This window comes from Schistocerca gregaria, chromosome 1, assembly GCF_023897955.1.
Source record: "Schistocerca gregaria isolate iqSchGreg1 chromosome 1, iqSchGreg1.2, whole genome shotgun sequence".
Lineage (NCBI taxonomy): Eukaryota > Metazoa > Arthropoda > Insecta > Orthoptera > Acrididae > Schistocerca > Schistocerca gregaria.
This window is the reverse complement of record NC_064920.1, coordinates 959018736-959032715: the sequence shown is the minus strand read 5'-3', so window position 1 is coordinate 959032715 and position 13980 is coordinate 959018736. Positions and strand designations below refer to the sequence as shown.

Genomic DNA, 13980 nt, shown 5'->3' with positions numbered 1-13980 from the left:
TCACTTAGAGTACATCACTGTCAGGATAACTGCTAGAGCACAAAATGATTTGCTTTTCACTTACATTAGGATAATATCGGCTAAAGACGGTTTATATGGGTGAACATTCAACGCCGACAACATTTTATCTTTCGTTTATTGGGATTTGCTCTTTGTACATGGCAGGCGAGACAATATTACGTAATGTGTACATGTGATACTGAAATGAAATTGTAAGAATTTTTAACGCACATATTAGCTTCTAACAGGTAGTAATACAGTACGGCAGCTGACAATAAAAATAATTGTATTACACTCTTGAAAGAAAAAATACGCTAAGCTATTGTAAATTGACCAGTAGGCATCGTAATGTTCTCACCGTACAATGGCTTCCTTAAGGCAAGGATAAAGTAATAAATAGATAAACGACCATCGACCATCGGATATCAACTGCCTGCCGGAGTGTCCGAGCGGTACTAGGCGCTACATTCTGGAACCGCGAGACATCTACGGACGTACGTTCGAATCCTGCCTCGGACATGGATGTGTGTGATGTTCTTAGGTTAATTAGGTTCAAGTAGTTCTACGTTCTAGGAGACTGATGACCTCAGAAGTTAAGTCCCATAGTGCTCAGAGCCATTTGAACCAATGAACGCTAGTGATGCAATAGTTGTTAATGCTTTGCACATAGTGACGTCATGTCCACGATACCACTCACAGGAAAAGATTAAGTCACTGAAATGGCCTCTTGATGCTAATTCGCACGAATGAATTGAAGAGTCCCTGACGCCTCTCCTGTCGAGGTAAACTTCAGAGCCGTCACGTCAGAAACTAAACCTTCCGACAGACGCTAGGAATGTAGCGATTAAAAGTCAGCGAATGCAAAGGCACTTAGAAACTTCCGGTCAGGATGTAACTTGTCAAAAGCGCAGCACAGTTATACTTAAACGCCTATTTAGTACGCGTTCATTATTCAGCAGGCGTATTATAGATCAGTTACAATGAGATCACTATGTAATAGCTGTATTTTAGATCGTATAACCATTAAGCCTACTGCTAAATAGATATACTTCTATTACCGTGGTTTGTTTCGTAATTTTCAACGACAGTACCTCACTTCCTTACTTTCATGCTTCTACCTCATAATTAGTTTAATATAAACTGCTACATGAAATATCAGTCACTGATTGGCTTTCTCCATTAAAATAATGTTATGGCTAAACACTTATGCATGCTCAAATTACAACATACAAAACAAGGTATTTATCTGTACAATGTGTCACATATTAATCCTTATTTCTCAGTCAGTGCGTCCGTAATGGAGCAGATTGTTAGAACTTACCATGAGATGTGGACTTACCGGACCCTGTAAGTAACCACAAAACCCGTCAGGGACGTTAATGTGTCATGTCACACATACACACAAACAGACAGACACAGTTATACACTTACATGTATGAATATAAACAAATTTTCATTATATGTATATTTTAATAAAATATTTTGGAATATTAAGATCTGTTTATAATCCTGTAAGTAAGCAATTATTTAGACTCGGTTTTATTCCCATCTTTTTACAAGCTATGTGTCTGAAATCATTACCTTTGGTTGAGCTTATTTAACTACTTGAGAACTTCCGTTAAAAGTCAACAAGAACCTTTCATTATTGCTTGGATTAGAAACAACGGAGTCATTTTGTGCAGTGTGTATTCTAAGTGTCACTGTGGAAACAAATCAAAGAAAAAAGGGGGAATGAGTAAATATTAGAGTAAGAGGAAAACGATAAGACATGACAAGGAAGGAATGACTTCTGGCACTCTGACGGTGCCATTTCCAAGTATCAAATTTCTTAAAAGAATCTACAAATATAGTCCCATATGAAAGCATAATCGGCTTTTCAAGTAAAACTAAGAAAGTAATTGTTGTTGAGAAATAATAAGCAGGCAAACAACTGCAAAATTGAAGGTTTATTTAAACCCCTTAACCATGATTTCAATGTTTATAAAAATGGGTTACATGCTGTAGCGAAGGTGCGTTACAAATAGCCTAAAGGCGCCAGAAAAGAATAATGTCTCACTTTCTACATAAATGTTCAGCTCGTGCACATCGAGTACGAGATATACAGTGATGTAGTATTACTCAATGACGATCACAATGTCGGGTATGTTTTTATGTCATGGAGGTTAAATTGGTTAAATTTTATATATTACTGGCGCCTTTCGGCTATTTATAACGTATTTACGCTACCAAATGTAGCCCGGTAGTCACTAATATCCTTCTGATGACGAATTTTTATGGAAGTTAAAACCATGGTCAAAAGGTTTAAATAAACCTTCCAGTTTTGTAACTAATTGGCTGATTATAATTTCTTCACGACGATATCACGCTACGTTTGCTACTTCAGCCATGTAGAGAAGCTAAGAACAACATAAATAACTGTTGCGACTGATGAAAGAACCCGAGAGAATGTAAGTATAGGACTGTTAAAATTTGCTTCTGACACACATTTTGAGAATGTCAAGACTGTTTGCCTAGTATTCGTCTATATGAAAAAAGCATTGGATGGAGTGATGTAGGTAAGGGATTGCTGTCACCGACAGGATATGCAGTGAGTGGAAAAACTATATTTCTACTAATAATTTGGTCGTCACCACACGGTCATCGATCACAATAAATACTATCATTATTATCGCAGATTCTCTGTTTATTTCTTTAGTTTAATAAATTTATTAACAAGATGAAAAGGTAGACGGGCGTGACCTGCTCATATGGACACTCCCTGATGCGTAACGAGGGATTTACCAAACCACAGAAAAATTTAATCCGGTTGGCCATCTGGCGATGTCAACCCTACAGCTCCCGAAAACAAATACAAGATCTTTAGAACATTTATGTAAAATTCGTTTTCCTTTACATATGTTGGACTGTTTGATCATTAGCTCCTGAACTTAATTAAGGTACAACTAGATTATTAAAATCAATCAAACAGCGCAACAAGAAATGAAACCGCTAAAATTGCCTAAAACTGCACAAAAAGTGCAAACCGTTTGTTAAACCAGGTTGAGGATAGAACTTCGTGTTTGTTCCCAGCACTTCGTGAGAAAATAAGGATAATATGTCGACATTTTCAATAAAGTGAAGGTCCCAAGTCACACTATGGACTGCCCTCATATACATATCGGTACACTCACTTACAGTGTGGAGAGCGCAAGGTAATGGGTTACAGGCACGACTGTTCATCAAATCGGAACAGGAAGCCACACGTTATCAAGGTATCAGTGACTGCCGCTGGTAATGACATTACCGGGTAATTTTCCTCACAAGTCTCTCCCTCATTACAACCTACCTTCTCCCAAAGGTCCACGAGCCTGCTCTTCAAAAAAGAGGTTACATAACGTAAATGGAGGTAGTACTTTTTTCCGCTGTCAGCACTGCACAGATTCCCGTGGCTGATATATCCGTTAGTTCGTTACCCAAGTTACTATACGCCATTAAACTAGCTGTGTATTACCATCGTCCGCAGGTTCTACAAGCGAACAATGTGTCTTACGTCGCGTGGACTTCTTTCTGATGGGTATGGCAACTAGGTGCCAAGCAGTGTACTTAAGGAATCACAGCAGATGAGGAAAACGTCTCGTACTCTCCATGAGCCTGATATCATGTGTACTCTTGCATAATCGATTTCGAATGTGTTAAGTAATCGAATATTGATGGCACAAGAGAGAAAAACTACTGAGAAGTCAAGGGGAATTCCTTGGTTCACTAGTTAAAAGAAAGAGTGTATGAAATGTGAAAAAAAAGTTTAATACATCTGGTCCTTTTGAAAAGCGCCAGTGTTGAATGTGTTTGTGAAAAACAATATAGAGACGGAAAAGCAATAGTTTAGGCGAACGAATGGGAGAAAAAAGACGTGACAATCCAAGGATTAGAAGGGACAGTGCAAGAGTATAGAGTACAAGATAAATGCTATAATATCATAATGAGATAAAACAGCAACAAAAAACCGAGGACAAGGTGCGGTTCCTGTATTACTTTGTTACTGTGAAACATCTGTTCTTTGAGAAGAACAGAAACTGATGACAAAATTCACAATGCAGCAGCGATTCTGCATGGCACTGATTCGACAACCCTTTTAAAATTGGGATCAAATTGCGTTAGGTCACCCAATCCCGTAAATAACGTCCCGCTGGTTAGTGACTGCGGAGTTGGCGCTCTGGAGCGTCACAGATGCCTTCTATCGGGTCCATATCTGTCGGATTTGGTGGCCAAGACGTAACATGAGATCACTGTCATGCGTCTCAAGCCATTTCAGCACGTTATTTTATTATGAGAGAGTCATCCTGATGAAAGATGTCATTGTTGTCGGGAAGACATCAAGAATGAATGGTTACAGGTGGTCCTCAATAATGTTCACGCAGTCCACGTGGGCCACAGCTAGAGCAGATACAGACTCAGATCACAATGTGGTAGAGATGAAGAGTAGGCTGAAGTTCAAGAGGGTAAAGAAGTGAGATACAGAAGCACTAAGGGATGACGAGACAAGTTTCACGTTCTCTGAGGCTATAGATACAGGAATACGGAATAGCTCATTATGCAGTACAGTGGAAGAGGAACGGACATCTCTAAGAAAGATCGACCAGAGAAGTTGTAAAGAAAAACACAGGTAAAAAGAAGGTAATAACGAAGAAACCGTGGGTAATGGAAGAAATACTTCATATGGTCGATTAAGGAAGGAAAAATGCTCAAAGAAATTCATGAATACAGAAATACAAGTCGCTGAGGAATGAAATAAATAGGGAGCACAAGAAAGCAAAGACAAAATGGCTGAATGAAAAAAATTAAGAAAACGTCAGAAGGACTGACTTAGCATACTGGAATGTCAAACAACCTGTAAAGCACGGGTGGTAACAATAATAGTGCAACGGGTTTTCCACTATTAAACGCAGAGGAGACAGCGGATGTGTGGAAAGAGTACATTGAGGACCTCTATGAGGAACGGGAGTCGGTTTAGAAGATACAGAGGATCCGGTTTTAGAATCAGAATATAAGAGACCCAATTTAGATGACTTAAGATCAAATAAGGTAGAAGGGATACATAGCATTCCATCAGAATTTCTAAAATCATTGGGAGAAGTGGCAACAAAACGACTATTCACGTTAATCTGTAGAATGTATGAGTCTGGTTACATACCATCCAACTTTCGGAAATATATCATCCACACAATTCCGAAGATAATTACCGTACAATCAGCTTAACAGCTCATGCATTCAAATTGCTGACAGGAAAAATACACATAAGAATAGAAAAGAAAATTGAGGCTGTGCCAGATGACGATCGATTTGCCTTTAGAAAAGGTAATGGCCCCGGACATGTAATTCTGACATTGCAGTTGATAATGGAAGGAAGGCTAAAGAAAAATCAAGATACGTTTATAGGATTTGTCGACCTGGAAAAAACTTATGACATTGTAAATTGGTGCAAGAAGATAGAAATTCCGAGAAAGATACGAGTAAGGTATAGGGAGGGATGAGTAATATACAATCAGCTGTGGCGCCATTAACTTAGTAGGTTCACTGGCTCGAGAAAGAGGAGGAACCAAGTTTGGGGGTCGCAGATAGCGTAGTGACAAGTGACGGTCACGAGGTCCGAGCGACCGAAGCCACGAGCTACACGAGGATGACCTGCGCAGAGCGAAGATACGGGAGTACTCCACAGGGGTCAGCGTCGACTACAAACAGCAGGCCGACATCCCGTCGGCTGGTTGGCAACATTCGTGTCGGACGACCGCTCGTGGCCTGGCTGCTCTCTTCTACCTGGCTTTCATCGGCACCACTCAGTAACCGATGGGACACACCGTGGATCCATGGAGCTGCTTGCTGATAAAGGGGAGTAACTTTCCGCAAACCTCTTGATAATTGATGTCATTGTCTATTTTCTGGTTTTTACCCGAGCCAGCCATGGTGGCCGAGCGGTTCTAGACGCTTCAGTCCGGAACCGTGCGACTGCTACGGTCGCAGGTTCGAATCCTGCCTCGGGCATGGATGTGTGTGATGTCCTTAGGTTAGTTAGGTTCAAGTATTTCTAAGTTCTAGGGGACTGATGACCACAGCAGTTGAGTCCCATAGTGCTCAGAGCCATTTGAAACATCTTCCCTTTTTTCTTTTTCACCCGGCCCTCAGAGCTTTACTCTGCCGTCTATTTGGTCGTAAATACAGAACTTAGTATTGTGGCCCTTCCTTTCTAGTTTATACCCGATCATTAGTGTTTTAATGAATCAGCTCCTGCTCGGAATTGTAGCAAGGCACAGGTTGGCGTTAAACAAACAGGTGCTTTGTGGTTAGATTTAGATGTTAAGCGGTTCAATTCCTTGATTGTAATTGTATTTGAGATAATCCGAACTACCTGTTATACTATGCTGTGCACTCCTAACTTTGAAAGACCAGGTCATTATTGGTGTATTTTTAACTGGATATTGTGGTTCCGGCGAGTGAGTTTTCTTGTAATCAGTGCTAATACGTAATGTTTTAAAACGTTCCTTCAGAGCGGCCTTCATAACTGAGAATCAATTTAACTTTTGACATATTAACAGTCAACTGTCACCAGGGATGTAGTCATAATAAGATTGTCAGAAGGGACGGATTGTTATCCAGTCGCACCTTGGTTGCTAATTGAAAGGAAAAGGTTGCTCGCTTTGAAGCAAGCCTATCATTGTCATAATTGTTTCTTAATTTGTTTCACCTTTAAACATAGCTTTCGACATACAGTTTCCAAATTTAAAAAAAAAAAAACTTAGTCATCTGTTGGATTAATTGTCATCAATATTACTTATATGTTTTCATTTGTTGCAGAAGGGCATTTCATAAGAGACACCGTTTTACCCGATAACGAGCAGACTGCAGGTCTGGACCCTTCTAATTACTGTTATGTTGTTATTGTTTTGATTTCTCTTGTAAAAGCTTATCCATTTCACAAATTTGTTAATTTGTAAAGAAAAACAAATTGTGATTATATATATTTAAATAAACAAGTTGTGTGAAAAGGAAGTTACATTAGTGTGTCCCCCTTCCACGTTTCCCTTAATACCAGTAAATACCACGTCTCATAAAGAATTTACAAGAGCCAAGGGGGAATAATAAAAGTCTACGACCAAGAAGGAAGTGCTCTTTATAAGAAGGATGTGCATCGAAGAAGCAATTATGGAAATAAAAGCAAGGTTCAGGAACGGAATTCAAGACGGTGGGATATCAATGATACGATTCGCTGATGATGAAATCCTGCGTGAAAGTGAAGAAGATGATGTGCTGAATAGAATGATCAGTCTAATGAGTTCAAAAAATGGTTCATATGGCTCTAAGCACTATGGGACTTGACAGCTGAGGTCATCAGTCCCCTAGACGTAGAACTACTCAAACCTAACTACCTTAAGGACATCACACACATCCATGCGCGAGGCAGGATTCGAACCTGCGACCATAGTAGCAGCGCGGTTCCGGACTGAAGCGCCTAGAACCACTCGGCCACAGCGCATGGCAGTCTAATGAGTACAGAATATGTAATGAGAGTAAATCGATGAAAGACGAAAGTATTGAGAAGTAGCAGAAATGAGAACATCAAGAAACTTAACATCAAGATAGGGGGTCACGAGGTAGACAAAGTTAAGAAATTCTGCTACCTGTCAGCAATATAACCACCTACGGACGGTGGAAGGAGGGCATGAAAAGCAGACTAGAACTGGCAAAAAGGGTGTTCGAGGCCAGGAGAAGTCTTCTAATATTAAGCATAGGCCTTAATTTGAGAAAGAAATTTCTGAGCATGTACGTTTGGAGAACAGTATTGTTTGGTAGTGAAACATGGACAGTAGGGAACTGGAACAGAAGAGAATCGAAGCATATGAGGTGTGTCGCTACAGGCGAATGTTGAAAATTAGATGGACTGATAAGGTAATAAATGAGGAGGTTTTGCGCAGAACCGGAGCGGAAAGGAATACCCTGAGATGAAGAGGTTGGCTTACGACAGAAATTTGTGGAGGGCCACATCATAGCAGTCAGCAGACTGGTGACCCAATGAAAATAAGTTTCGCAGCTACAGCCACAGGTTCCATGGAAGGCCAGGTCCCCAGTAGTATAATACTGCCCCCAGTCGGTCTGCGTCCGTGACACCGTGATTGTCTTAAGCAGCCGCTTCCACCGATCCACGACCCAATCTCGTTTACGTCGTGCGCACTGCAATCGTAATTTACATGCCCTTGGGTCGGTATGGGAACACGTAAGTGTCGTCTGGTGCAGAGCCTCAATTTCAACAACCAACGTCTAACGGTGTGCTCTGAAGCTCCTGGGCCTACACAGACAAATGTACTCTCCCATCAAATTTGCCACAGGCCGCTGCCTATCCAACTTTGCAGAGCGGGCAAGCTTCCGAATCCCACTTGCTGTGATGATTCGTGAACGTCCGCCACCTTCTTGCCTACTCGTGGTTTCGCCGTCCTTCATTAAACCACTTTCCTCAGATGATCAAGACAATAGTACTGGAACAACCGACCAGTTTCGCCTTTTCAGAGATTCTCATTTACAGGTGTGTAACTATGTAATCTTTGTCAAAGCTGCTATGTAAGTGGATTTCCCCGTTTACGGTCCGTATTGTCGCCACAATGACTTCCCATTCGACAGTGCTCCTCTTTTAAGCTTTCCATACTGCGCCTAGCGGAATTACGGAGAGTTTTGGAATATTTGGTCCGATCGGCTGAAAAATGGAAACTAGAGTGAAAATCAAAATCGGTTTATTTGCTATAGTTCTCTACATAGTCGCCGTTCGGACTTAGACATTTGTTGTAGCCTTGTACCAATTTCCCAACACCCTCGTCATAGAATGCAGCCGCCTGTGCCTTACGCAAGTTCTTTTCGCTGGGCTGCAGTCCGTCGTCTGTGCCAAAAAGTTGTCTTCATAGCCAACGATTCACGTGAGCAGAGATGAACATCAGAGGGAGCCAAGTCTGGGATGTATGATGCGTGATCAAACTGATACCATCTAAACAGCTGCAGTGGCGTCCTCATTACCCTGTAGTGTGAGGACAACAATTGTCGTGAACACATGACACGTGTGTAGCGTGGGGATATGTGGACCAGTCGACCCCTCTCAGCGGTCACCCACTGTCTACTCGCATCTGAAACGGGCAACGTGACGCAATTGACATGTATACTAAAGGCTCTGCCCAACATATCTGCGCAGAGCTTCATCAGATTTTCACTGTCGTTACCATTTCGGGACCTATCACACTTTACTTTCCGAACAGCCTTCATACTTGTTGAGATAGAACAGCTGCTTCCTTGCTGCATCTAAAACTAACAGATTACCAGTCCTCTTCGGTCAAATGAGAGACATGAACTCATGGACTGTAAGTGTTTCGGCCAGAATGCATACATTCTTTTTTATTCCCGGCACTAACAAATGTGAAATCTTCAAAAAAAACCTTAAAGTTGCAGGACAAGTATCTGCGTTTAATACTGGTATCATAATGGAGGACAAATAGACGGTTAACAAAATAGGTTTCAAAATACGACCTTATTTACAATGAAACCTGAAACAGCTCGTAGATATTCGTGTGCTTACACCCGATACACTGAATAATTGGCCAACGGAGATGAATCACCACAGCAAGACATGATACTTCCATTACTTCCTGTTAATTATAGTGAAATAAGACCTACAGATAAAATTCAATGCTGTTGTAAATGTCGTCTTCATTCAAAGTTATGTACAAGGTGCGCTTGGGAAAAGTCATAATAATACTTGTATTCCCCTTCAAACGAAATTCAATTGACCACAATAAACTTAATTCACTTTTACGAAGCAGAAAACTCTTGGATTCCATACATGCAATCATACAATGACCTCATACGTTCCTTTTTTGAGACAAGTATACAGGGTGGTCCTAAGGTCCGGAAACACCCTGATAAAATTCAAATGGAGTAGCAAACAAGGAAACAGAGTCCCTACACACGAGTAACGGGAAGAGGGGAACTTTATAGGCTATGCCACCAACATGGCGACCATCTTTAAAGCCGCCATCTTGGATTCAACTCCAAAGTTTCAAATGGGAATGTGGTCATGTGACATATCAAACACATAGAGAATTTCACCAGAAAAACTATGCCGTTGTTATTTTAAAGATAGCTTTATTCATTCTCGGGTTATAGCCAACTACTTGCGGCATCAGTGGGACGCTCGGCAGCGTGAGTATTACGTACTGAGAAGTCATAAAATGTAGTCTGAAACGGTTCAAAGTGACTATCCTATGCCTGATATGTTACATGTGTGTAACGGTTAGATGTCATTTACTCGTGCTTCCGTTTTAACCATTGTTTCCTTATTTACAGTTTACAAAATGTCCTTAACACATGAAGAACGCATTGAAAACATCTTGATATCAGGAGAAAGAAGCACACTGGTCATTGCAGAGGATTTCAACAGTCGTCACCCAACCAGACAACCGATCACACACAGTGAAGTTGCCAAGCTTTTGGCCAAATTCCGAGCAACAGGTTCTGTCGCAGATAAACCTAAGGCTGGAAGACCAAAACCGCGACCGATGAAGCAACAACAGTGAGCTGGTTGGCACCATTTAGCAAGAGTCGGCTACGGAGTACTCGTCGCCTGTCACAACAATGTGTGGTTAGCCGTACCTCCATACTGCAAATTTTATCGCAGCACAAATGGCACCCATACAAAATTGAGCTGCTCCAACACCTAAACGAGGATGACCCAGACCGTCAGGTACAGTTCGCAGAATTGGTGACACAGCAGCTGCAGATAAACCCACTTTTCCCTTATCAGGTGCTGTTCAGTGATGAAGCCAATTTCTTTATCAATGGTGAAGTGAACAATCAGAATCACAGATACTGGTCCGACACAAATCCGCACTGGACTGATGCTTCCAAAATGGTCGACTCACAAATGTGGTGGTCTGGTGTGGTGTGTGGGGTACCAAAGTCGTTGGACTTTTTTTTCTTATTGATGGTACATTAACAGCCAACGGTTATCTTAGGTTATTGGATGAAGAAGTGTTTCCATCGTTGTTAACGGAGGATGGGACATTTCCGGAATTCTTCCAGCATGATGGAGCCCCACCACATTATGGGCACAATGTGCGAGCATACCTGGATGTGCAATTCCCTCAAAAGTGGATTGGTCGTAGGGGTGCTGCGCATTGGCCAACACGTTCACCAGATTTGACTCTTTAGGATTTTTATCTTTGGGGTCATGTCAAAGCACTCGTTTATTCTGCAAAAACACTGGAACTGCATCATCTAACGCAGAGCATTGTTGATGCGGGTGGTCAAATTCAGCCAGATGCGTTGGTCAAAGTTCATCAGGACTGGGTTCGGAGGACAGTATTAACAATCCAACATTTTGGAAATATATCGAGCCATTCCTATGACTGTTGGAGGTCTCTCGGGACTGTGTAACATCGGCGTAATATCTCTTCGGCGCATAACAAACATGCTGTCGGGCGTCCCACCGCTGCCATATGTAACTGGCTATAACCAGAGAATGAATAAAGCTATGTCTAAAATAACAACGGCATTGTTTTCCTGGTGAAATTCTATATCTGTTTGATAGTCACATGACCACATTTCTATTTGAAATTTCGGAGTTGAATCCAAGATGGCGGCTTTCAAGATGGCCGCCATGTTGGTGGCATACCCTATGAAGTTTCCCCCTTCCCGTTCCTCGTGTGTAGGGACTCTGTTTCTCTGTTTGCTACTCTTTTTTGAATTTTATGAGGGTGTTCCCGGACTTTTGTACCATCCTGTGGAGTGAGACAGTAGAGAAAGTCTATCCAACTATGCCAATTGTGTCTTATTGCTTCAAATTAATATTTATACAGACGCCGATTGCATGGATCAGTATCTCCAGCAGTTTTCATTCACTATATCTCCTGCTCTTCAAGCAGTCAGAATATCAAAATTTGTAACTTAAGTGTTCGATGCTAATTTGAGCCTGTACAGTCTTTTCCTGCTTGATTTTGCTAGTTGTTATTCCCTTTGACAGTCAACCAGCATATGGCACATCATCCAAAAACTTCTTTCCGTCCCGAAAGTGTTTCGGTGAGTCCCAACTACAATTTTTTGCTTTCTTTGCTTACAAATATTGTTCCACATACATACTGTGTCGGATTATATTGTGACCATTCTCGATGTGTTCGTTTATCTATATTTGTAGACATCTAATCAAATACTCGCGGGCATTTATACATCGTTTCAATGGTCTAAATTTCTTGCGCCCTCTGCAACACAACGTTCTGCAACTCACTGAGAACGTTTCATAATTTTTTCTTAAAAATTATTTTCAGAAATTTGCTTCATTAATGTGGGTTTCAAGAGAATTTAAATTCATAGGAATATAAGTTATGTTGAAAACTTGACGAATGCAGGGCAGACCGATTCTTTAAGTTATACAAACGATCAATATTCTGAACAGCAGAATAAAACTTACCGGAGACGATCATGTCACCCTTCTCCGTCGTCCAGTAGTTGATGGACGTCGGATAGGCTTCTGTATGGCACTCCAGCGAAACATCCTGGCCGATGTACGCTCCCTCTAGTTGATTTGGTATCGACAACATGGGTGGGACTGTAACAGAAAGAACGTTTTGTTACTTCTTTCATTTGGCAAAAAATGAAAAGTACTTTACTGTCCGATTTCAGTGCAAGTCGTTAACTAATATTGATTGCTAATATGTTACATTATGCAATTGCTGCCGCGCATGCGTCATAAAATTAATCAGTAACATAAGACATTTGGATACCTAATGCTACCAGGATCCTCATTTCCCATCGAATGTCCTCTAGACTTTCAATGTATTATTTTCTTTGGTTATTTGGATCATGTCGCTTCTGCATGAGGATTACTGTGATTTCCCTCATTCAATTAGGGGGCAGTCTTCTCTTGTCTTAACACAGCAACCGATTCTCGTGACCTGTTAACCACCTATTCGGATGACTGCATGCTCCAGCCACCACTTCGCTTCCAGTACTTTAGAAATTGCTTCTTCCACGACAGCCTGTTGCCTGGCCCATTTGTTTTTCTTCGTGCCTCTACTAGTAATTCTCAAATCGCTTCTCTCCAATTCTCACTGGATAACATTTAGTTTTTCAGTAATTTTCGTACTGAATGTCCATGTCTCACAGACATTAGCCCAACTTGGTAATAAACACTGATTGTAAGCTTATCTTACTGGTACTTTGAAAGCTCAGTTTCGAAAGTCCTATTTCATTTACCGAAGGCACCCTACCCATTTTTTAACCTTCTGTACACACGTATGCGAAAAAAAAATTCCATTTGATATGCGTGCAACTTTTTCTGGTAACAGAGACATAGCCGTTAAGGGGCCATCACACGCTCCATATACCGTATATTGTGAAATGATAGTGTACCAATATATCGCTCTAATGTGTATGGCAAGAAGGACACAACATTATTGTACAATATTTATGCCCAGAATACGTCAGTTAGAATTCTACCTTTGCAGAGATCACATCAGAACTCTTATGTATTGCGACTGAGTTGCATGTCTTGTACAACACTAGCACAAATTATGCAGATCGGACGAAATAAGCCTGGAAAGCTTCCAGTGAACATTTCAATCGAGCAAAGGCTCTTTCACTGCCACATATATTCGTAAACCACAACAACCACTAATTGTGAATCAAACAAATGAACGTGTTTTTACAGTGTGCAAGTGGTATTTTCTAAGTATTTCTCTACAGCAACAACTATTGGAAACCAAATAAATAAATATTTATTCATTTCTGTTTGAATGGTTTCGTGATATTATGTCTGTACTGTGATAACTGTTGCAAGGCGAAAAGTATGTATGCTCACTAGCCAGCCGACCCGGGCCGGCTGGACATTTCTGGAAACTCCACATGTAAAGTGAACATTCCTGCTTACTGTCATGACACAATGATCTTCAGTTTCAGGTGGACAACGAAGTATCTGGC

The 13980-nt window shown here is 41.1% G+C and overlaps 1 protein-coding gene across 4 annotated transcripts in view; it reads right to left on the bottom strand.

Annotated features, from left to right (window-relative positions):
• LOC126276318 (lachesin) overlaps positions 1 to 13980 on the bottom strand; it is a 1594347-nt gene that overhangs the window by 194903 nt on the left and 1385464 nt on the right. For all 4 annotated transcript variants that reach the window (XM_049977266.1, XM_049977267.1, XM_049977269.1 and 1 more), the window contains exon 8: positions 12473 to 12610. In XM_049977266.1, coding sequence (XP_049833223.1) covers positions 12473 to 12610 — 138 coding nt within the window. The remainder of the gene's footprint in view (positions 1 to 12472; positions 12611 to 13980) is intronic.